The 25181-nt window shown below is 37.4% G+C and overlaps 2 protein-coding genes across 3 annotated transcripts in view; one reads left to right on the plus strand and one right to left on the minus strand.

The window, feature by feature from the left end:
* LOC124181471 (heparan-sulfate 6-O-sulfotransferase 1) overlaps nt 1-25181 on the minus strand; it is a 520983-nt gene that overhangs the window by 203782 nt on the left and 292020 nt on the right. The window lies entirely within an intron of this gene.
* On the plus strand, nt 68-21169 carry LOC124181490 (LHFPL tetraspan subfamily member 2a protein). 2 transcript variants are annotated; one of them, XM_046568113.1, is made up of 5 exons: nt 68-204; nt 18069-18278; nt 18365-18595; nt 19384-19497; nt 20562-21169. In XM_046568113.1, exons 2-5 carry the CDS (start codon nt 18149-18151, stop codon nt 20702-20704), a joined length of 618 nt encoding a protein of 205 aa, XP_046424069.1. In that variant the 5' UTR covers nt 68-204; nt 18069-18148; the 3' UTR covers nt 20705-21169. The 2 variants fall into 2 exon arrangements, with proteins under 2 accessions (XP_046424069.1, XP_046424070.1); XM_046568114.1 differs by lacking the exon at nt 68-204 and adding an exon at nt 518-2322.

Genomic DNA, 25181 nt, shown 5'->3' on the forward strand with positions numbered 1-25181 from the left:
CATTTTGTTTGAGCTTCTATAATTTCTTATAAATTTCTAGGAAAATTACCGTGTCTGATCCAATGGGAAAATAGGATGATATCAGTCTCCTGTACTTACAATCTGAGAAAATGATATATTCTTCACCGAGTCGATAATTGCAAATGACTACAGTGTTATCCATCCCCGTCACCTGCTATCGCTCATCAAAAATTCTACAGATCTGTACGTAACATCGGAGATACATTGACTGAAGATACGTACATATTTTTAGTCGACAACACATATTAAAAAAAAAACTTACCAGCTCCATACCAATTTGCATAATTCACAGATTCAGTATCTTATTTGAGCTACTTTTCTATTTCTGAGTTGTTTGAGAAAACAAAAATTAGACAGTCGGTGAAATACTCGAGTTAATTATCCGAAGTAAATTAAACTTCTCTCATAGTGAGTCGTTTTTTTTTTCAGAAATTGTCATCACAATATAATAGATAAATATTTGTTTCTGCAGAAAAATATCAAATTTGAGCTGATATAACTTATAACTATTCGTATTACAACAAATGATCAAATAATTGAAATTTTTCAAAATTTGCGTAAAATTTTCTGTAATTATGTCATAATTTTAAAAATGGGCCAAAAATTCGAAAATTAGCGACTCTACGTTCGGAATGGTGAGAAATGTAAAAAAGAAAAATACGGCTGGTTGTGGGTATCTTTCAGAGTACTAACGTTGAAAAACGTCGTTCATAGGAAGATGAATGCAAAGATAAACAATGACGGATAAATTTTTGTAAATTCAAATCTTGAAAGGAACGAAAAACTAATATCTTCCAGCTATATGATCGTTAGCTATTTGTAAACCTTCCTTATCGTGTCGGAGCGACTGATAAAAGCTAGCTTAAAAATCAAGCGAGATCAAGGGTAGTCGTTTCATTTTGTATAGTACAATAATTTGATCAAACTAATACGAAAAAAGTGGTTAATTTAGGTGCCCTTAATCAGCCAGCTTAAAAAGTTCGCGCTCGTATTGCGTTTCGAATTCATAAAACATTATCAAATGATGTCTCTTTTTAAATTCGTTTCTCAAATAGTTCGAGAACTACTCGACCATTGAATACAAAATTATGTTTATGCATTTTTTAATGAGCAATAAAAATAACGGACCTACGCGGAATCACTTATTTATACTACTGTTAATGAGTAGCAAACATTTACCGACAGTTTTCGTACAAGAAACAGTCCAACAATCGGGCAATTATCGCAAGATTGTCACTTCCTACGGCTGCCAGATATAAAAAAAAATCGATGAAACTAGATACCTAAAAAGTAGTGACTGCATCGAATCGTATGAAGGGAGTCCACCAAGGGTTGATGCATATAAGGGGTGCCGGGCTCTTGGGTAAATGGGTAACAGTTTTCGGAGGGTCGTTTTTATAACAGGGGTTGAAAAGTAGGCAGGGTAAAAAGCATTAGTTCAAGGAAATGGGGGACAACGCGATACTCACCTAAATCAACTACGTGCGTTATAAAATATAAAGTCTTCGGATTTCTCCTATTCCACATAATTGTCTTTTCTTCAAAACTCAATTCAGCTTTGACAAGATATTGCTTATTTTAGAAAAAAATACCACAAACTAGATAAACCCGGTCCTCTCAGAAACAATTCCCCATAAATTGCTTAGTAAACGTCTCATTCGTCAATGCACCTGAGGTTCGTTCAAACACTGGTGAATGCCATTTTTTCAGTTCGATAGTTAAGAAAGAATTCAAATTAATTCAACAAAAATGATTCAAAAAACATGTTAGCCGGTAAGCTCGGGTTCTAATCCTCGTGAAAGGTTCTGAAAAGATCCAGAAATTTGACGCGTTGTAAGAAATAAAAATTTGTAACCCAAGATGAATTTACAATGGCAATGCCTTCAGCCCCGTGTAATTTTTTGTATGTTTGACTATCGCGTGCGTCTCCCCTCTCCGATTATTCTCTAACGCGCCAGTTGCCATCCACCATGCATTCCCCATACATTCCCCATGCGTTCGACGGCAGTCTCGTCTCTGCAGGTCGCGAGCTAGTTGAACGTGAGTCGAGCTCTGCACGCTTCGAGAGGTTCATCCGAGCCCCGCGATTCAGTCTTAGGCGACAGTTTGTCGGCGCCGGTAATTCACCCTGTGCTCGATTAGCCGCGTTACACATCGTTAATTGTTCGACGTGCCGACATTTATTACAGTGCGTTCGCCTCCGTTCCAAGGGAGAAGTTTAAATTTAATCGGAGTATACGGCGAATATTGAAGTTCCAAATTCTGCTGCAAACATAATTGATACAAGCTCTACTCTTGAATGTGAGTAGATAGAATTTATAATCCACATAGATTATGTACTTATTGTGTTTGTGAAACATTTCCTGTGACTCATTCCGTCGGTACATATTATAAACTTTATTTCATACGAGTTCACGCGCCTCTCATAACGCTGCACTGTTATGAATGAAACATTTCTCAATCATTGACAGGTTTGAATATCTACCCTTACTTTTGAATCTTACGTACATTCTATACATACATCTGTATTATTATATACTTTTTATATATATTTTGCGTGAATATAAAATTAATTATTATTTTTAACCGAAGAATTCTGCTCCACTAATTTATGCGTTAATTTCTTTATTTTTCAATTGTATGACATACGATTCTTATGCGAAATTTGAATGTGTAAAATGGGTACGCTAAGTATCGGCGACTTTCGATCGATCAAGGTTGGTAAAAAATCTACAATAATAACGTCTTAAAGAGTAAATGAAACTTGATTAGTTATCGAAAAATGCAAAATGATAGCCTTGGCCATAAATATCGCGTTGATGTGTATTCGTTGATTATCAAAACTTTGGAAAAGTGTAAACTTTAGGTTCAGATAAATAGCTTGTGGTTAAATTGCAATATATTGCCTATAATTAGTGCTTACAATCGAAAATAATCCATGTGAATCGAATCGGCGTGCAAACAATCCGAAAATCGTAAAGTTCCAATGCACTGAATTCCCGTATCGACTTGTTACAGATATAGTACCATATGAATGTTTAACATCTAGCTAATTTTATCAGATTGAAGTTAGTATAACGTTAGCGTGACGATGCATACTCAGGAAAAGCTGTCTTTTTGCAACTTTCAGATTATCTGAAATTTGTAAAACCTCAGTAACGCAGAACGTGCGGATATTTTGAACAACAAACTCCTTCAAATTCATTCTAAAGTTGCAAAGTAATGATTTTTTTCGTAATATTTAATCAGATTAACGTTACCAACTTCAACCTTGTCTATTTTGTGTGTCGAGTTCCTTACAACGCTTCGTTTGAATCTCTCGCAAGTACCCAGTTCTAGCTATAATATACATATCCACATACCCCTCGTGCATTTACACATAAGTTATACGCGTCTATATTTTTTTCCCCTAATGTAATCAACCTCAATGTGTATACTTTCTCCATTTTCCAGTACGTAAATGAATACCGTGCCGGTAGATATTATTCTTCACCCTTACAATTCAATTGCTACAAGTGATTTGAAACGTCACATTTTCTTTGTCTATTTATTCTTGACCAATTAGCTCATTGTCGGTCGCGTTCGCATTTTACCGAGCAGCCGCAAGAGTCGATCATGCGAAATGTTCTGTAGCCACCAAGAAATGACGCGATGAAATTACTCGTTATCAATTAAGAACGATGCTTCGCCGCAACCGCATTGCAGGTACCGAATACAACGTCTTCATCGTTATGTCATTTATAATCCACCGCACCCATGACGTCATTTAACACTCTGTTTGATTTAGGAGCTTGTAGGCATAATAATTGACAATCGATACTTTTTTCATCATCTTATATTACGAGATGATCGCGTATTGAGTGCAGTTATTAAATTAACACGTTGGTAAGCTACAGTAATTTTCCTAGAAATGCAAAAATCAAGAGTGAAGTTAGAACATGAGCTGCGTTATCGATTTTTTATTTCTAACCACTTTAGAAAGGTGAAAAACTTTGTAATCTTGTTTAAATTCACTTCACGACGGATTGACCGGTTTGGAAACTTGTTTCTTACAAAATTCATCGTAACAGTGTTTTTTTTCTCTCAATGGTCAAATCAATATTTCTATCTGTTGATAAAAATCAATATCGGTGCAATGTCTTGGTAAATTGAATATTCGACGATATTAACGTGATGAAAATTAATTGTCGGGGTGGAATTCTAGGCAATTGGCTTCCGAATCAAATTACTCGTTGCAGATTGAAATCAAATGGGCATATCAGATTTTTCACCATGTTAAAACGATCGGGATAAAAAAAAATCGTGGTCTGAGCCACTGTTCATACTTTTAACCTCGCTTTCTTTTTTCCATTCCTATAATAATCATCGTAGATTACAAACGTATTGATTTTCATTTAACGCACCCACCAAACGATTGCTTTTTCATGCCAAGCGTACCTCGCGTGCATTATGGAGTTTAGGTTTAATTGAATCTACCGAAGTGCATAATGCTAGGAGTCATGGCACTCATCACACGGATGGATATTATATATGCGGCAAGCCCATCCCAGGAGGAATGGAGCATTTATTTTACAGGATGACGGTGGCGTTCGTGTTCATGTTCATTCATTCATTCAACCGAAAGTTACCGTTTTACTCCGCATCTCTTTTATACACTCGACAAAGCATCAAAGATGTGGCCTTAGTGTATTCGAGTCTTCATTTATCTAAAAGCAACATGCCTTTATTCGAGTAAACCAACACTTTTTTGACGATTACAGATATTTTGGAAATGTTTCAGAAATTGAGTTTTATTTTCAAAATTTGCGTTCTTCCTACAACGTGAGAATGATTCTACAAAATGCATAGCAGCAATCGATTTGTCATAAAATTTTACTCCTATTTCATACATCTGACGATTATTTAATATGCACTATATCATGAGAAAATTGTAGAAATCGAAAATCAAAACTGTACACTATAGTGTGCAAAAAAAGGGAATGGGTTAGTACATACGAATAACAACGTTACAGTTGGAAATTTTTCCAAGACTTCAGCAGTAGTAAACGATGTTATATTGGTTGTGAGTTATAGGGATATGTAGAGGAAAATATTTCACTGAGCGGTAACAATTAATGAATCTCATATTTGATAATGAAAGAGTACATTAGATATAAGAAACACGTGCGAGACTTGAATCCATGTACAATATTATATTCTTCGAGCTTAGCGCAGGTACCGACTCAATTTGCTCCTCCCTAATCTCATCATCACTACCTTTGTGAATGACTATAATTATCTAACAAGCAATTTTGTATTTACTCAACGCGTCGAGAACGTTTTCAACCAGGCTGGTATTATGTACGTGCATGACTGTAAGTATAGCCCCGTATTTGGTCAGGCCCACTGGGCAAGATTATGGGGAGACTGTAACATCATGCCATAAATATGTCGTGGCATAGGTATGGGGTACATAAATACCATGATACCTTACCCCGTAAACGTGGGTATATCTATAATGACAAATAAACGTCTACCCACATAAAACATAAAATACTCGCAGGACATGTGTAAAATTACGTGTATACATTGCACCTTGCATAGTGGAAATTTTTTTTTGAAATGGGTCGGATTAGAGAAGTCGTAAAGTGATATAGAGTGGCCATAAAAACTAGGTTTTGGGATTTTAAGGTAGGTTTCGCAAAACCACCATTAAATTCTTCGATAAGCTGCATTATAGTGACAGTTACGATCGGATGTAAAAATCAAATCCATAGGTTTTGTGCAGAAGTTATTCGGAGGCTGTAACTTAGAGCTTCAAAATATGATTAGCCATTTTTCGAAAGATGATAGTATGTGGTACGCTTTCTAAGCTGTATCGTACACTGATTGTGAGAGTGATTTTTACTTCCAGTTACCGCTCAGTCCTTAACTATTTTCATTTTTTACCACAATCGAAAAATATAATTCTAGGCACAAAATAAAAATTAGTTTTCTAGCTGTTACCGGAAAGTCTAGCATCCGCTGCTATTCTTTCTCATTACGATCACTGTTGCTATATTTTCTTGTAATTGTTGCGAAAATTTAATGCTTGTGCAACAATCAATTGACGTTAAAGGCTTGTTTAACTAAAAAAGTAGAGTAAACCTCACAAACTGATTTCGCGTTGCAATTGCCAAAAAAGGATCGACAATAGCGCAAAATGGTTACGCGTACCTCGATTTTCGTAATTCCAACAATATTCAAACAGTTTTTTTAACCATACCTGTTTTACTGAATTTTTCTAGTTACTATAACAAATGAAATTTTCAGTTCCTGTTCAAAGTTCCCCCAGCTTTTGAAAAGACCTCGGACTGAAATCTTATTATTATTCGTGCGACGTCAGTTGGGGGGTGAGTTTGAGTAATGCAACTAACTGCTTTGCAAATTTAAGACCGAAACACGAAGCAGTTTGAAAGTTCGATACAAAATTAAGCACTGTTCATCGCGTTTAACTTATTGGATAAGAAACGAGCCGTAAATGAAAGACGTTTACGGTAACCAGTTCGACTGGAAATGTAAAAAAATGCGTTCAGCACTGCACGTGTCCCGTAAATCCCCTCCCATTCCCAAAGCCCACCCTTCCAGGCCATAAAAATTTCATTTCTTTTTCTTTTGCCCGGTCAGAGGAATGGTAACTAAAGTCGGCGAGGAAATTTAGCGCACATGTAGATAACAAGAACGAGATTTTACGGAGTCCAATTACGAGAAGCATTCACACACATGCCGTGCAAATGATTTTTCGTCACAGCGAAGGCAATGCCACATGAAATGCCGTTAAATTCATTTAACAAAATAATTTTCACAACATCTTCAATTATACACACATCATAAAATAACGTTACAAATCCTGTGATACGTGAGTGTAGATTCTGGTCGTCATATTACACACGAGTACTCCGTACAACGCGTAGCGTCTTTCTCTCTCTCACGAATTCCTGTAAATTTCAAAATAAATTTCTCACTTCCTTCAGTGAGATGTCATCCTGACACGAAAACGTAAATCTATAACATCTGTATACCTATATACGTATGTACACTGTACGTAAATTCTAGCGAATGCGAGGGATGTAGACATTCCTAGTTTCCACAACGTCAAACGGAAGGATGTTACAGGAAATAAACAAAAAACGTGGAGGTCAAGATACGTGACGTTTCCGCACTCTACGGCGGGTACAATTTTCTTTGTTTGTTATGAATATATGGGCCAGAAGCAGGGCGAACGGCGGGGGGGGAGGGGGGAAGTCGTCGTCTGCGTACGTATAACGCATTCCCTATTTTCTCTTTGTCCCACACGCTGTTGGTTGTCGTTATTTATTTTTTTATTTTTTTTTCCTTATTTTTTCCTCTCCTCGTGAATAAGCCGAATATGCGTGGGGCCGGCAGGGCAGCGAGTCTGAAGGCACGCGTGCTTCTTTTATCCTCTTTTTTCCTCTCTTGTCTTCCTCGTGTCTTTTTTGTGTCCTCGGCACCTCCTCGCCCCCTTCCTTGATCCCAGTCGAGACGCGACTCGGCCGCACGCAGCCCATTCTAATTACATTAAATACAGGCGTTAAATAATTCGGCATCACGCTCGCGCATCTACAGCGTATCTTTGTGTGTGCGCCTCGAATGCTACTCCGTTTCTATCCTAGTTCGACTGCGGTGGATACGTGATAATGAGGAGCCAACGTTAGCGCGTCTTCGGCTGGCTAGGAAAATATCGACTCGTTTGATCGGATGTCGAAATGGAACCGGTGGATGTGTATTCACTATACGTACACAGGGTGTCCCGTTATTCGCGTATAGACAAGCTATAATAGTGGTGCTGGCATGAGAAATGACGTTGGGAAAGTATAAATGTTATTTCCTTAGTGCGCCTGTATAATAGCCTAGGTAATTATTTACCCATTCGAGATGATATCGTGAAAGTCAGAGGAAACTAAACACCCAAATGTGCGTACGCCAAATCGTGTGATTCCATTTGTAGATTCACCGAATTCGTGCCGAATCTTTCGTCTGCTGGTCAAGTTGACCATCTCAGTTACGGCCAGACGGTGGATATCGAATTTGGAAGGCATCTTGAGGTTAATTTTTTGTTTTCGGAATTTGAAATTGTCAAAATGTGACGGATTGGTACTAATCTCGAAAAGCTTTCGCATGCTAAGTTGGCTAGCCTCTAGAAATAAACGGAAAACTTGACGCATGTACGCTCGTCGGGTGTTCAGTTGCCTGAGATTATCGTCGTATAAATTATAAATTTCCTTGATTACGATTCTGAACAAAAAATTTGTCGGGGTAAATTGTGAGAAACTAGTAAATCTGGATGAAACTTGCTATCCGGGAATTTTTGAAAACAACGATTACGCGTCTGGAACGGAAATTCAAAAATTCACAGTAACGGTAAAAAAAAAGCCAGCTATTTTAGATTTCTCAATTTTTACTTCACTTCAGATTCGCAATCGGTGACTTCGGACACCTCCGGGCATCAAGATACAATCAATTAAATAACTCCTTGCATTTTCATCGTCCAAATTGAATCCGCTATTTTTTAAATCCAAATTTTGAGTTCAGGTTCGTAATCAACGACCTTATAATCAGAGTTAGAAAAATATACATCGCACCGCAAATGTAGAAATATCCTGGTTCTCGTGTAGCGTCTGAGCTTCGTTAATATGTGCCATAGAGATATTTCACGTATACTATTGCACTTTACCACGCTCATATTTCAAGCACAACACCGCTACAGGCGTATTATATTGCGGGAGTTATGGGACACTTTGTATACTACACGAATAAGCTTTTAGCTTCTGTCAGGCATAACGTAGGTAAAGAAAATACTCATTTCCAAAGGAAAAGATTATAAGATACAGGGTACCGATAAAAACCAATCGACTCAATCCTAATTCCCGCCGATGCGTTCGGATCGATCAGAGTTCAAAGTTAGGAGCAAGGCATAGATAATGCTGAAGCTAACCGCCGATATCGAGCCAACGATTTATAAAAAGTTCTTACACGCAGTAATTTTTGCACATAAGCTAAAAAGTCTTGAATAGTTATGGGCAGAAACAGTTGCGATATAGGATATAAATAATAGTCGCAGAAGAATGTAAGATAGATTTTTCTCGTCGTTTTCAAACAATTGGAGAAATTATCGTACATAGCTTAGTCTCCGAGGAGTTTATAAATAATGCACAAAGGCATCGTATCCGATTTTACGAACCTTTGCATGAATTAAGTTTAGCTCACACCAACTGCATACTAATGTCTGCATCGTTTCCGGTCACGGCTGTGTTTCTACCGTCGCAAAAATAAGTTAACACGCAGAATGTAGCCGCGCAGTCTGCTACAATAACTATACGTCTGCGGTATCGTGTGGATATTTTACCTACACGGATCGTTTCACCAACTATCAGGCAGTTGCAGTTCTTCAGGGTTAACATTTCGATGGCACTACTATTGGCTGTTTCTGTCAAAAAATTTTATACCAGTTCCTATGAACCAATGAAACCAAAAGCAATCAGGTCACGTTTGTTAGGATGCAATTGACTCTCATAGTAATAATCACGGACGCGAAACGAAATTTTTAGTTAAGTTAATACCGTGAATTGATATTTCGTTATTTACTCACAAGCAAAACGTCCCAATTTACCAAAGGAGACTTGCGAATTCCGATTTGGAGAAATTATGTATTTTTTTCCAATCTGATGACTGTCTCCAACAAATATATATATTTCACTTTGCTATATATCTGAAATGTCAAATCAGATGACCGAATGTCAAAACTTGACTTGGCTCGTATCCAAATGTACTTTTTAAACAAAGAAAATTTGAAATACGTGTAAGATATTCATGACAAAAATTATTTCTCAAGAAGTGTGACATTTTTAACTTTTGTAAGAAAATTTACTAATTTCAAACTTCAATTTTGTCATTATTTTCACAAAATCTCTACTTTCTACTCACATTTTGATACGTTATTGTCGTAGCAAACAATATTCCAATATTCTTATTGAAGATTCGAAGAATTTCACTTCTTCTTATGTACTCCGTCATACACATGCATAAATTAGTTGTCTAAGCAATAACAGAAATCAGTTACATTGAAGTTCATATCTTTAACTGTAAATTGCGTTAATCAGTATATCACGTAATCTTTATTACCCTGTCAAAAATAAATATTCCGGCGGTAATGTTCTCCACAAAACTCAGCTCATAATTCAATTGGTGTGTTTTCTAGTTCTCCATAAACGAAAGTAAAGAAAAATTCCGAAAACTGTTAATCCCACAACACTATTCAATTGTAAACTAATCAAAACATTGACCCCAAAAAGCTGCCTGATCGTTGGTAGAATGAAATCAAATATATAAACCCAGTAAACTTAATTAAGCCGAAACTAACTGAAATTTTTATTTCTGTTAGAAAACAAATTTTCCGAATACGAATCACGTGAATTTTACTATCTCGAAAATTACAATTAAAGTAATATGAAAGTGAAGGCAATGAAAAACGGAAATGTGGACGTCATTATGTGGGAGACTGCGGAAAGCAAGTAAACCAGGAAGTAATCAAGTGAACACACGCGTAAGCAAAAATAAAAATAAGTAAAAGTAGCGAGAATGAACTACAGAACTGCACCTGCCTTATACAGCTGCCGCAACTGCAGTTCAACTCTTATGGCGATCATTGCGCGTAGCGTGTGCATTATATTATGTATTATGCATACGTATGATGTATGCACACTGTACATGCATGCCTACAGCAAGAGTGCAGGGTGCGCCTTTGTGCTGTCGCCAGTTGCGGCAAGACTCAACCCACGCAACCCAAACATGGATGAGCCGGATCGACTGAATCAAAACTTTGTAAAAAGAGAAAATCCCGTTGATAAAGTCCTCAGCAGCGTGACTTACGCCGATGAAAGTGAAGGCAGAAAAAAAAACAAAATCACTATTATATAATGGAGATAAATCTGAGCAAATACGATTAATTAACACAAGCTAACGACAAGGTATCAACAATTTGAGAAACGTTTAACCATAACCACAACGTTTAAGATTGCACTGACGTCGATCACTGATATCGATAGATTCGGATCAACAAATAGTAATACTGAATTGACTATAGAGAGAAAACGAATTTGATATCTATGCTTAGTTTATGGAAAAAAAAATTCACACGAAATGAGCCATCGTGGAATGAAATTGAACGATTCTAATAAATTTCCCACCGTTTTTAATTAGTATAAAATAAAAAATGCATATTCAAGCTCTTGTTGATAATTTAGTCTGTTTCTTTTTTGCAGCTCTAGGCTGAATACCGTAGTTTAACATTACAATAATTTGATAAATACTTGGGCTACGATCAGCTTGTAATAAATTATCAGAAAAGTACGGATTTTCAACTCTAGAACCTCTTTGATTCCCAAACAAATTCATTCAATTTACTGTGACATCCAGACTGAGTTGAAGGAATTTTTTTTGTTCAACCACTAAACATTTTTCCGGGTCGAAATGTTCGAAAACAATCGCTTCTGAGACATTCGGCTTTTCATATTTTTTTTTTTTCCCCCCTTAGGAATTCTTGGCGTCAAAGCTTTTACGTTGAAAGTAGCAATTACAATAATAAACTCATTCAAAGAAATAACCTTGTCAACTACAACATAGCAAAATAATTGCTATATACGACGCACACTATAAGGGTTTGAAATCCAAATTCTACACGAAGACCATTATTCTTACGTCTCTTTAGGATAAACTGTATTGATACCATTATCTGTCACCGACTTATTAACAATTTGTAATGGGTTATATTGTAATTACACATCACGTGTGTAAGTTCTTCCCAATTACAAAATACGAATGTAATTTATATTTTATTTACATCGACTTACAACCTACAAATGTATTTCGTATTTCACTTGTTCCCAAATACGAAATGCGAATATAATTTGTATTTTGTAGTCGTCTCATTATCGAATTATGTTTTGTAATTTGTAATATATAAGTGACTAATTACCATTTTTCTCATCACTAGTTCTACTGTAAAAAGACCAACACTTCATGTAACATATTCGACCAATATCTGACCGTCACCCCTTTCGTATCTTCCCTAATTTGTTATTACATTACTTGGCACAAATTTAATGCCATCTAGAAAATAGTCCAGCGATAATAGTTGAAGTCAAAGTAGCATCTGGATATGCGAAACACGGACAATTCTACCCGTACACGGAGGCGTGGGTTCTGTGATATAAATACTTACGTACATGCATGTATGTTCGTACATATGTACATATCGTGGGTGCATATTTAGATATGTGCAGGGCTTGTATCACAGCGAGCGAGAAGTAGTTCTTTCTGACTCCTACACGGAAGATTCACGCTGACGGTCGATTGATTCATGAATATATGTATGCGCATGTGAAGCAAATCTTTCTGTGTCATACTTACGTGGGCGTCCATTACAGGGTCACTGACTGACGGACTGTCCTGTCTTACCCTTCGATTGGAAATGACGAAGAAAATTTTTAGTCGAGTGACGTGCTTCGATTTTCTATCTGATATCATGTCACTAGTTGTGTTTATTTTAATTTTAATATTACTTATAAATAATTGAATATTCAGTAATAAAGTTTGAATTCAGTTCACTTCGATTTTTGGCAACTTATACTTGACAAACTTTGTCGCTTTTATAAATCGGATCGTATTTTCACGCAGATCAGACCGCCACCGATATTAGGTATCGATATCGGGTGACTTATAATTTACTTATATACTGGCTGCATCGGAAAACTTGAGTCATTTCGGATGAGCTTCATTTACGCCTAGACTTACAACTTATCCTACATGCATATCGAAATAGTAATTGGACTTGGTTGTGGTTACAGCATCGATACATCATAATTGACGACGGACACGGTGCGATGCTTTCTCTCCTATGTACATACATGGACATGGCATGCGTAGCGATGCGACTGAAATTATGTTTTATATTTACCCAACGAGCAACGTATAACTAATGTGAATTGATTGACGCGTCGAAAAACGAATGAAAATAACTTTGATCGTATCCATTCGTCTATCAGGATGTGTATAAATAAGGTATAGGTATTCCTAACGATTCCTAACGCACTGCAACACTGTCATGAAGTTTTATCATGTACAGGTATATTCAGGATACGGTTCGTTGTGGGCTAAAAAGGACTCGTCAGTTACTATCCAAATTTTATCTATTGATGTGAAACGTGAAGTGTCACAAAATAAACTTGACAGAACAAGTATTTTCCTGTCTATTTCCAGATGTATTTAAGTGAAATTATCTCGGAAATTGATTTCCTTCAAATGTCTCCTCACTCACTTTTTATCATAAAGGTTTCAAATAATTGTACACCTGGTCCTGTCCCGATATTCAGATAAATTTTCAATTCAAAAAAGTTTCATGATGAGAAATAACTTGGATGTTGAATATTGAACATGTTTTTCCAACATCTGCTTGGAAAGTTCGATTTTCGATTTTTCTATCCTACCAGAAAAGCTATCAACTTACCGTTTCAAGAAAGTTATTATCGATAGAATTTTCGTATTAACCAATGAACTTCACAATTGTACTGACGTATCTCATTGGTTCATGTACCTTAAATTTCGATCGATCAAGCTTGATCTGAAGCTCCAAGAATAAGGTCCTCAGAAGTAAATGAAATTCGGTAAGATATCCAAAATCAAAAATTGATAAACTAGAGTATGCTGATGTATATCCGTTCATTACTAGAATTGAAAATTGATGTGAACTTCAGATTTCGATCGAGCTTGATTGATCCGAACTTCAGAAACATCGATCCAAAATTGCCATCTACATCAAGCCAAAAAATGAGGCTCTCGGTATTTTAACATTACCTATAACGTACGTTTAATAGAACGCTTTGCATTCCGGGAACAAAGAGCAAAGCTATAAACAAAACAACGGGATGATGGTACATAATTGCAGAAAAAATAATCAAGGCTTAGTCGCTTTAACGTACATCAGCGCGTCATGAGTCTTCCAATTCATTGATGGTGAAATTGATTCTGTATTCAAAATATTGCACAACTGATTGTTCACGCTTTGCAGTCGACGCTGTGTGTCTTATTCCGCATTGCGCTAGCCTCGATTTGTAATCGAATATTAAATACTTTTTAATTAAACCAAGTGCCTCGTCTTCGCCCTTCTCTCGTGGTGCCGCTGTACTTATTCTTGGTGGTGAGTCACTTGTGCCGATAAAGGTCTACACGTAAAGCGTGCGCTCACAGACAGAACGGGATAAGACAAGCGTGAACGACTGACCCCTTATATGTATACGTATAGCCAATCTCATCGCGGTCATTGATTACATATCAAATGATCAATACCGACGTCAGAAGGGACGTACGTCATGCAATTCCCAAGATGATCTGATCTTGTTTTACTTGCAAGCAACTAAATTTTTCTGCTGGTATTTCTAGCCTTTCAGTTTGATGATTCACTCATAGAGGAACCTTGCTAATTGTAAGAGCTAATTATATGTTACAAAAGAAAATTTGTCAATTTTTTCATTCTTTTTTTAATCTTTTTTTTTTTTGCAACAAAGAGACACACAACGCAAAATAAAGTATCTTCAAAAAATAAAATTCAAGTATCTTGTAGGATCGAAGAATTACTCATCGCGCTTCCTGTGAATAATGCAGCGACGTATATGGCTCACAAATCCAACAATAATTAAGTCGATCGACGAGAACTTTTGAACGCTGCGGCAAGATCAAAACGACCCTGGATATAGTAGACCGAGAAAGAGATTACGATTGCAGTTTTAGAGATAGCAAGAATAAACGAAAACCATATGCCTGTTACGTGCAGCGGTGCTGACTGAACGGTCGAATCGTCCAACGGCCACGAGGAAAGGACTCGGAGTAACACAACAACTAAACCGAACCAACCGCCCACGGCACGATCTAAACTTAGAAAAATATAACGCACCCTGCACCAAAGCAAGTCGGGATCGCTATCCTCTCGAACTATACGAGTATACTGCCCTATTAAGGATCCCCTTGAGTCAAGGGCCCCATAAGTGCATCGTTTCTCCTCACGCGCTATGAGCGCAGAAGAGATAGGCAATAAATAATGATATCTTGGTCGAAACTCGTTCTAAGTTGAAAGAATCTCATCACATCTCTAATCTCCATCTATGGATTATTACGTTATATATACGTACATGTGTGTGTATATAAATACATATTATATATATATATAGATGTACAACACGACGAAGAGCGCTTATTATTGAAGGCGATGTTCATCCGCGTACAAATGTACGAGCGTCTGTGAAACGTTGCATTGAACGATGAAAACTAATTAATTAGATATAGATTACAGTTTGAAATTGACAGACGCACAAAGTTTACACATTTTTATACGACGTTACGGATGCGTAACGCAAAGAAGTCTTGAGCTGGAGTTCAAGTTGACGTGATATACAGGTATGAAAATATAAAATGTATGGTCATTGTTTAAGAAAAATCCGTGAAATTTTGCCTGATCTGGTACGAACAGCCATTTTTCACGATTTCGTTATTGGGTATTGTAGGGATTAGTCAAGTTGACGGTGAAATTCTCTTCTGAACAGATGACAATTACACCTGTAATTAGTCGTTACAGTTTCATCGTAACGTGATCATAGCCATATTGTGACGTTCGTAATTGATGAGTAACCTTCAAAATACTTTACCTCTGACAATATTTCAGCTGTCGAGAGAAATAAAATTTTGCAATCGAATTTGACGGTAATCTGACGTAGCATATAACGTAACTTTTTAAAGAATTTATAGTCAAATTTCTGTGGAACGAGGGTCTTTGTAATTGTCATCGTTGAGGGATATTTTACTGATCTCGTTTGAGTAATTTTTGGTACTTGTCAAACTCAAATAACGGTATATCGGTACGAAACCGAGAAGTACTGCTTTAGAGGATTCTAAAATCAACATTGTAATTGCTGCATTTGAACTCTCCGTTGAAACGGTCGCATGCAGCGTATAATTATTTGATGCGATACTATTATAGCTGATTCTCAACGTAACTAGTGCAAGAGAGATACGTCGAGGATGATTGTCATTGTTGTAAAACAGAAGCGAACGAGCAATCACGGATGTGCGATAAACGTCGTGGAAGCAAAGATTAAAAAAATGCGATGCCCTACTTTACAGATTGCTGTATAAAGTATAGACACAAGGGGCCATACTTGAATTATCGTAAGTTTGATTATAGCAGTTTTGAAGCTTCTTCCCCTGCACAAGGTTCCGCAAGATATCTTACTTCCCCTTTCCTTTGCCTAATTTTTATGCATTCCTCTTGCCGTTTCTTCATTCTGTTAAATTTTCTTCTGTCATATTTCGCTTTCTTATTCGAAATACTGTGAAAGAAAACCGAAGTCGGAAAGCCCCCTTTGTAATATAAATGAAAAGTATTCCTGACTTTAGCCTCATTACACTGTACGATAATACGGTGTCTTAAAATATTCAGTACAATAAAAATATGAACAAGAGAGTCGCGTATTAAAAAATCGTCATAGACAAAGCATCGAGTACAATAACTTCTTTTTATTAAAATTAATCGAGGGAAATTGGTTTTTTTAAATTTCGACATCTCTTTCAACAGACGGTATGAATATACCGAACGCTACTTTCGGTGCGATCGAGTTTGCTGTACAAGCTGGAGACCACACAGAAACATGTGGCGACTCCGGGGGTCTTCTTTAACGGAGATGGTAGGGCCGTATACATCATACATGCTTATACATAGGCATATTGTACCCTACCGAAGTATAATCGTTCTCGAAAATGGCCCAGCCTCGACGATTTTAGATAAGAAAATGAGGTAATTAATTATAAGATCCGTGAACAACGATTGATATCAGGTATTTCGATGTATAACCAACAATAACCTGTACCAAATCTTTTAAAGTGGTTCTTCACGAAAGTAAATTATCACATTCGAATAGTTTTCACCTAAACAGTTAAATACCTTTATCACGATCGCTTTCGTTGTGCGCAAAACTTAGGCAGGTGGAAATCCATAGGACAATATTCCCGTATGGAAGAGATGCACGCATGATGATTATATCCGACCTTTGTCTGTTATGTCTTACTTATCCATTTCATCGTTAATAATTGCAGTTTAAAGTGAAAGAAAAAATTGTCCCGTATACCTTGTCTACTTATCACGACGACCGTTGACGTGTAATAATAATATTTCCCATCAAGTCGAATATGGGTATACGCAGTGTGTTATGTCACAGCCCAATTTAAATTCTGTACAATTCATTCTTCCTGCCGGGATACACGCTTATGGCTCCATATCCTGCGTAGGTTCGATTTGTTTCACGTGTCACGTTGCGGCGACACTCGTTACAAATGAATCGTAAACATGACGGGAGCTGGACAGATTTCGACGAGATGTCCCCGTCGTATAAAACTGTTCTTTTACCATATACATCCCATCGTCGCATGTGTTTGCGTTAGGGGGTCCTATGCCTCGCCATCTTGAATCTATTTATTTCGACACCCGCATAATGCCGTACGTACGATGCTTATACGTCTCGTGACCCGGCCGCCATGCCGATTCGAACTGTACAACAGTAATGTGGTTATTCCACGAAATCTAACTGAAAATTATAAAGGCTGCGGTATATCGTAACGTTGATAATCGCTCGTTTATACCGGCTACTGCCGCGCTTTATCGCGCGCTTTTTGCGATACGACGATGACGGAATGTACTTACGCTGTTTTCTGCGGCTCTCGAAATTAGCAAAACAAAGAGTCATCTAAACCGGAAATGTCGATTAAAAAAACTTTTATCATTCAGAGAAAAAAAAATCAACAGACATACACTGAAAACGCGTTTTAACCGCCATTTTCTGCTTCTATAGTCAAATTCAAATTTATTCAGGCATAGGGAAACCTTAATAATTGGCATGTGACTAATGAACAACGTCTATAATAATACAATATATATATACATAACTAATGCTCTATTTGTGTTTCAGGAAAGAAAATTTGCTATAAATCGAAGAAAAATGGCAGTCTGCGTCGCCATAATTTAAAATGCTATCAACCACTTGGAACAATGTGCTACGTAATAGTAACCGGTCGCAGTCTCTTTTGGACATTAATGTCCCTGAGTGCTGTGTTAGCTATGTTCTCGGCATTGATGACTCCAAGATGGCTGGTAGGGCCCCCGACTAGTGAAGATATCGGTGAGACTTTCCGAACTGTTTCGATCATAACGAACCATTATATGCAATAATGCCGGAAATACAGTGCCGTTTTTGATTTCACGTAGAAAATGGTACCGCACTTCATGGCAAACCAAATTGGGAAGATTTTAATTTTGATGGTCTTGCGACACTTTCCTCGACATCTCCTGACTGTTGGAAAGCCGCATTCTTCTTCCTGGCACTTGGATTGGCTGTAATGACAGCCACGGTAGTAGCCGCATTGATAGGTTGCTGCGTCCAGAGTATTGGCAAGAAGAGTATTTTCGACTTAGCTGGCGTTGCACAATCGATTGCGGGTAGGTGAAAAAAAAGATATTGAGAAAAAAATTGTACTATATTTCACGGGATATTGGTATGTAAGTAATTGGCTGAAAAACTGGATGATTTTTGTGACGGCTCCATATTTTAGGCCTACACCTTACTCCCATTCCAGAAAATTGTATAACGTCACGTAATACGGACTAAAATCTGCGTGGAAAGGCACTGAATAATTTTAAAAACCTGCGTTTGGATTCGTTTCTTAGTTTTGGATTCTTTGCAGAACAGAATAAACAGCCAGAAAGACAACATAAAATCCCCTATAACCTTTTCACCATGGACGTGAATTTATTCGTTATTCTCGTGAAAATCATCGATGCTGATCCGTTCCGTCATTATGAGCCAACGGCTATCAAAATCCGCTTAGGTTTAAGATAGCTACAGGCATATAAGGGAAATTGTTTATTTTTCCTGCAAATGAGATTAGCATATACGTATATATAACGCTTGTCAACTGAAAGAGAAAGTATAAATGAATCAAATTGTAAGAATTCATTTTCAGCAGATTTTTTACCGTTAAGAAATAAACGGCTGCAAAAGATATAGACATGAGCTGACTCTTCTCAAAAATCCACAATAGTCGAATTTCGTTCATTCGGTTCATTTTGAGGCTTGACTAACGATAAGATAGATTTCGGTAAGAAAATCATTTTTCGTAATTAGAAAAAAAAAAATTTTTGAATCGAATATTGTGCCCAAATATGATTTTCCCTGCTACATTAAAACCCATTCCTAATCTGTAAGAATTTACTTTAATTGTTTTAAGGTATCATGTATCTCCTTGGGATGATTTTGTACGTTGCGGGTTGGGGCTCAAGCAAAATTCAAGGGCTTTGCGGTGATGAAGCAGTGCCTTTTTACCTGGGAAACTGCAGTCTTGGTAAGATATACCTGCGTGTATAATTGCATATTTAGTGATCGTGTGTAGCAGATAATCGTAAATCTTTGTGATTTTTTGCTAACCTATATATAATACAGTTTATCCACTCGGTTTAGTCACACCCTTCGCAATAATTGTTGGATAATATCAAATTTTTAATATCATGATGAAAACAATGGGCTTGATCCTTTATTTTCGCTGTGACATTACTTTCTATGACGTATGAGATACTGCTGAACCAAATAGACAAACTGTACACCAACTGATTTGCGATAAACTTCTTGATGGAACGTTACGTCAAATTCGCAGTACACGAAAAAAATCAAAATATACTGAGACAGATTCGACTTGATGTCTGCCAATTCGAATGTTAAGATAAAACTAAATGATTGATAACTCAAATCTATCCGAATTAATCGTTTTATTGTCTCGAATATCACGTGCCTGCGGATTTGGGTTCGTTCAATTTGTTTAAGTTTGCATTCTACGTTACGCAATTTCAATTCACTCCAATCTGTAATATGCAATTCCGTCTCTAACCATTCATATTCTGCGAAAAAACACATTGAACCAGTCGTGCAAGCTTGTTATCGATTATATGTAACTTTGCTATCGAAAAACAGTTTCAACTGGATTCAAGTTTTCTGCTGTTTTTAGACCGTACTCCCCCCTAATAACACAAAACAACTATGAACAATTTTAGATCTCTAACTATCAACTAAATTCTAAAAACTGCAAAGTCTTCACCTCGCCAAATTCACTTCTATGTGTGTTACCCAAAATATAACATCACGTAAAAGAACCAATCGCCGTTGTGCTTTACTTGAAAGTACCAAACACCCACTATTATAATTTTGATGTGCCGAAAGTTCCGATCAATCAAACATGATAGAAACAATACTTCAGTTGCCACTAGTACTGAGTTCCAATGATTTTTGGAGAGTGAATAAAACCTGAATGCACACTTAAATTTGAGACTCAAAATAACTCGATTCTGGGCAAATCTGAGGCACATAAATTATAAGCGATGCGCTGTCAATTTCTTGAAATTCATGTATTTTCAGGCTGGGCATCCTACTTGGCTGTGCTAGGAGTACTCCTGACATTTGCGTCTGCGGTTTTCAGCAGCCAGGCTGAAAAATCAACGGCCAGTGATAAAGTACAGGACCAGATAAACGAAGGGAAGACTCTTATTTGCCTAGCCTAGTTTGTAAGATAAGAGCCCAAGCCTAGCCGGCGTGATAGATTTGAAACGTCAGTTTGAAAATATTATCCGAAATCATCATGTACGTTGATTATAGATGTAACATTTTACGTGTAAGCTAACGAATACTTATTTACCACAAACGGCTGATATTGCTACTCCTTTAAGGAATTATGGCTTCGTAAGGATAATGCAGTGAAATGTTGTGAGTGATGCTGAGAAAAATTATTAAACATACACGTACAATTCAAAAACTTTACGCAGTCAATTTTTTTTGCGCTTTTCCGAATTAGATTGATACATAATCATGAATATGACACGTGATTGAATATGGAGAAAATGTTGATACTGAAAAAGTTGCGCCTGAAACGAGGGTTTGACTTCTCATGTGTGCATAAAATGAGATAATTAAGAATATAAGACGTATTTTTTGTTTCCCATTACACACTGTAATTTCAAAGATTATATACAAATATATTCTGATTATACAAATAAACAAACGACCTAATTATTGTTTCCTGGACTACCAAGTTCGAAATTAGAACATACATTCATCGCCATCTTCCGTCTCCGTCTAAATACATGAGCTATCTCTGTTCAGTCTGTGTGCGTTATTTACGTGGTGAAAATTGTACTTTCGATTCATATGACCCCTTCCCGACTAATTGGAAACCCAGCAACGCGAAAAACACAGCGAAGAGAGCGTCGAATCAACAGAAGAGAGAATACGAAGGAAAGAACACCTGCTGAGGAATGTCGAAAACACTAGTTCTCGTTTTTTGGCTGTAACTTATGATGCGTTGGTCGCAGCGTCTTGGGACTGCGCTAAATCGATTCGTCTCGCAAAATTGCGTCCGAATAGTGCCAGAAAATATTTATGCCAGCTTTTATTGAATGTTAATCCTCACGTAATATTTTTGATATGTTCTGATACTGAAAATATTTATTGCTATTCCAGGTACAACCCGAGGTGGTTATCGGTGGTTGTTCGAGGTGGTTGGCGATTGTTGGAGGTGGTCGGAGGTGGACGAGGAGGAGGACGAACTGAACTGAGTCTCAAAGCCCTGTTGACATAAAAGCAGCTATCCGATAGAAATTATAGTTTATAGTTTACACAGCCCATTGCATGATATTTCGTTACAAATACATATGTTTCAATGTATTTAGGAATAATTTATCAAATATACAGAGGTCATGTGCAAATAATAAATGAATTCGACCGCAGTTTGATGTATTTATTAGAGTTTTAACAATAAATTTAAGCTTTGTTACTTCTTTTATTTTATTATGGATAATCAAAAACATTTCCGACTAATCGTGCTGTGGAAGCATGGGGATTAAACCAAACGTAGCAAAAGATTAGAAGCAGTGTATGTAGAGTACGGGTATTTTTCTCATAATGCAAATAGAATAGAATACCACGCCCCGCGAATTAGCTTTCCAGTCTGAGATGAATGATGAATTTTAAGGACTGCATTATCGTTGTTGAATACTCTACGCCTCATCGGAAACGAAAATCTGTAACGATAAAATTGATGCACCGGATCATCGTCGGCTTTAACTTTTGAAATGTCCTACCATTTTCGAACACCTCCAACCATCCTATTTAGCTATATTACCAGATTAGCTATGATATGAAAAGAGAAGAATTATTCATTTCGAAATGGAATTCTATTCGACGCGCGCTCGATGTATTCCATAACATTAGTATTCATAATTATTCCAACAACTTTTCATTTGCTCTCTCGATCTTGAATTTTCATAGGCATAGAATCGAAACGTTGTTTTAGCTGGTCGCAAGTGAAGTATCTGCGTTGGGTGGAGGAGCAGAATTGTTTTTCGAAAAGTATTCGGATGGAAAAAAATTCAGAGTAACTGTAATACATCACGGATGCGCTAATTTTGAACGAGATGAAATGGATGCTTCGTATATGAGACGGTATTTAACGCTGCGTAGTGGTTTAACGACCTAGAAAGGTGATAGGGAGAGAAAGAACGACGCTTCTTAACACTTCGAGTGTATTTTAACACACATTTGAAAGATACGAGCGAAATTTTTCATCATCCAACTGTCGCAGAACGGCAGCGTTATTAGCCGACCCGTTCACTGAAGAATATATCTTGAGTCAACGGCTGACCATCGAAGGGCCTGGCCGCTTGAGTCTGGAATCGGCAGGAGAGATAAAGTGCGTATTTCTTGCATGAAATGTGAAAGCTAAAATCATTATACATCATATCATATCATCGTACATCATACATCGTACATCATGCATCGTCACACATAGTATTAAAGGTCGAAACCAAAGTTTGGATGTCGGATGTTCAGAAAGTGACGTCACCAATTCAAAATCAGCTAGCCGAATTTCTCAGTCTGGAAACAACCGCGCAGTAGAGCGGACGTAGGAGGATCGCGCTCCGCAAATTTCGAGTACCGGGTTCTCAACCTCCCGGATCCCGCGCTTCGGGTCCGCTACGCGGTGAAACTCAACTTCCAGGATAAGCGCTCCGTGGTTCCTGGTTCACGTTTACAATAAATTATTTCAATTCCTTTTTCGCGCAACCCCAAATTCGGTGGCTGTCAGTCCGCTAATAAAATTTCTCGACTTCCAGGATCAGCGCTCCGTGGTTCCTGGTTCACGTTTACAATAAATTATTTCAATTCGTTTTTCGCGCAACCCCAAATTCGGTGGCTGTCAGTCCGCTAATAAAATTTCTCGACTTCCAGGATAAGCGCTCCGTGGTTTCTCGTTCACGTTTACAATAAATTATTTCAATTCGTTTTTCGCGCAACCCCAAATTCGGTGGCTGTCAGTCCGCTAATAAAATTTCTCGACTTCCAGGATCAGCGCTCCGTGGTTCCTGGTTCACGTTTACAATAAATTATTTCAATTCGTTTTTCGCGCAACCCCAAATTCGGTGGCTGTCAGTCCGCTAATAAAATTTCTCGACTTCCAGGATAAGCGCTCCGTGGTTTCTCGTTCACGTTTACAATAAATTATTTCAATTCGTTTTTCGCGCAACCCCAAATTCGGTGGCTGTCAGTCCGCTCATAAAATTTCTCGACTTCCAGGATCAGCGCTCCGTGGTTCCTGGTTCACGTTTACAATAAATTATTTCAATTCGTTTTTCGCGCAACCCCAAATTCCGTGGCCGTCAGTCCGCTAATAAAATTTCTCGACTTCCAGGATAAGCGCTCCGTGGTTCCTGGTTCACGTTTACAATAAATTATTTCAATTCGTTTTTCGCGCAACCCCAAATTCGGTGGCTGTCAGTCCGCTAATAAAATTTCTCGACTTCCAGGATAAGCGCTCCGTGGTTCCTGGTTCACGTTTACAATAAATTATTTCAATTCGTTTTTCGCGCAACCCCAAATTCGGTGGCTGTCAGTCCGCTAATAAAATTTCTCGACTTCCAGGATAAGCGCTCCGTGGTTCCTGGTTCACGTTTACAATAAATTATTTCAATTCGTTTTTCGCGCAACCCCAAATTCGGTGGCTGTCAGTCCGCTAATAAAAATTCTCGACTTCCAGGATAAACGCTCCGTGGTTCCTGGTTCACGTTTACAATAAATTATTTCAATTCGTTTTTCGCGCAACCCCAAATTCGGTGGCTGTCAGTCCGCTAATAAAATTTCTCGACTTCCAGGATAAGCGCTCCGTGGTTTCTCGTTCACGTTTACAATAAATTATTTCAATTCGTTTTTCGCGCAACCCCAAATTCGGTGGCTGTCAGTCCGCTGATAAAATTTCTCGACTTCCAGGATAAGCGCTCCGTGGTTTCTCGTTCACGTTTACAATAAATTATTTCAATTCGTTTTTCGCGCAACCCCAAATTCGGCAGCTGTCAGTCCGCTAATAAAATTTCTCGACTTCCAGGATAAGCGCTCCGTGATTCCTGGTTCATGTTGACAATAAATTATTTCAATTCGTTTTTCGCGCAACCCCAAATTCGGTAGCTGTCACTCGGTCGTTGGGGGTGGTTGAAGATGGTCGGCGGTGGACAAGGAGGAGGACAAGGAGGACGAGGATTTGTGCTCGGTGAGTAAAACACTCTTATAATATTTCATGGCAATTGTAATTATATTTTATTTGAAATATTTCAAACTAGTCACGTTTACAATAAATTATTTCAATTCATTTTTCGTGCAAGCACATATTCAGTAGCTATGAATAATCTTATACAATTTGTTATATTATTAATTAATTAATTAATATTCTTATAATATTTGATGGCAATTGTAATTATATTTCATCTGAAATATTACAAACTTATCACGTTTACAATAAATTATTTCAATTCATTTTTCGTGCAAGCACATATCCAGTAGCTATGAATAATCTTATACAATTTGTTATATTATTAATTAATTAATTAATATTCTTATAATATTTGATGGCAATTGTAATTATATTTCATCTGAAATATTACAAACTTATCACGTTTACAATAAATTATTTCAATTCATGTTTCGTGCAAGCAC

This window comes from Neodiprion fabricii, chromosome 4 (assembly GCF_021155785.1).
Source record: "Neodiprion fabricii isolate iyNeoFabr1 chromosome 4, iyNeoFabr1.1, whole genome shotgun sequence".
NCBI classification, from domain to species: domain Eukaryota; kingdom Metazoa; phylum Arthropoda; class Insecta; order Hymenoptera; family Diprionidae; genus Neodiprion; species Neodiprion fabricii.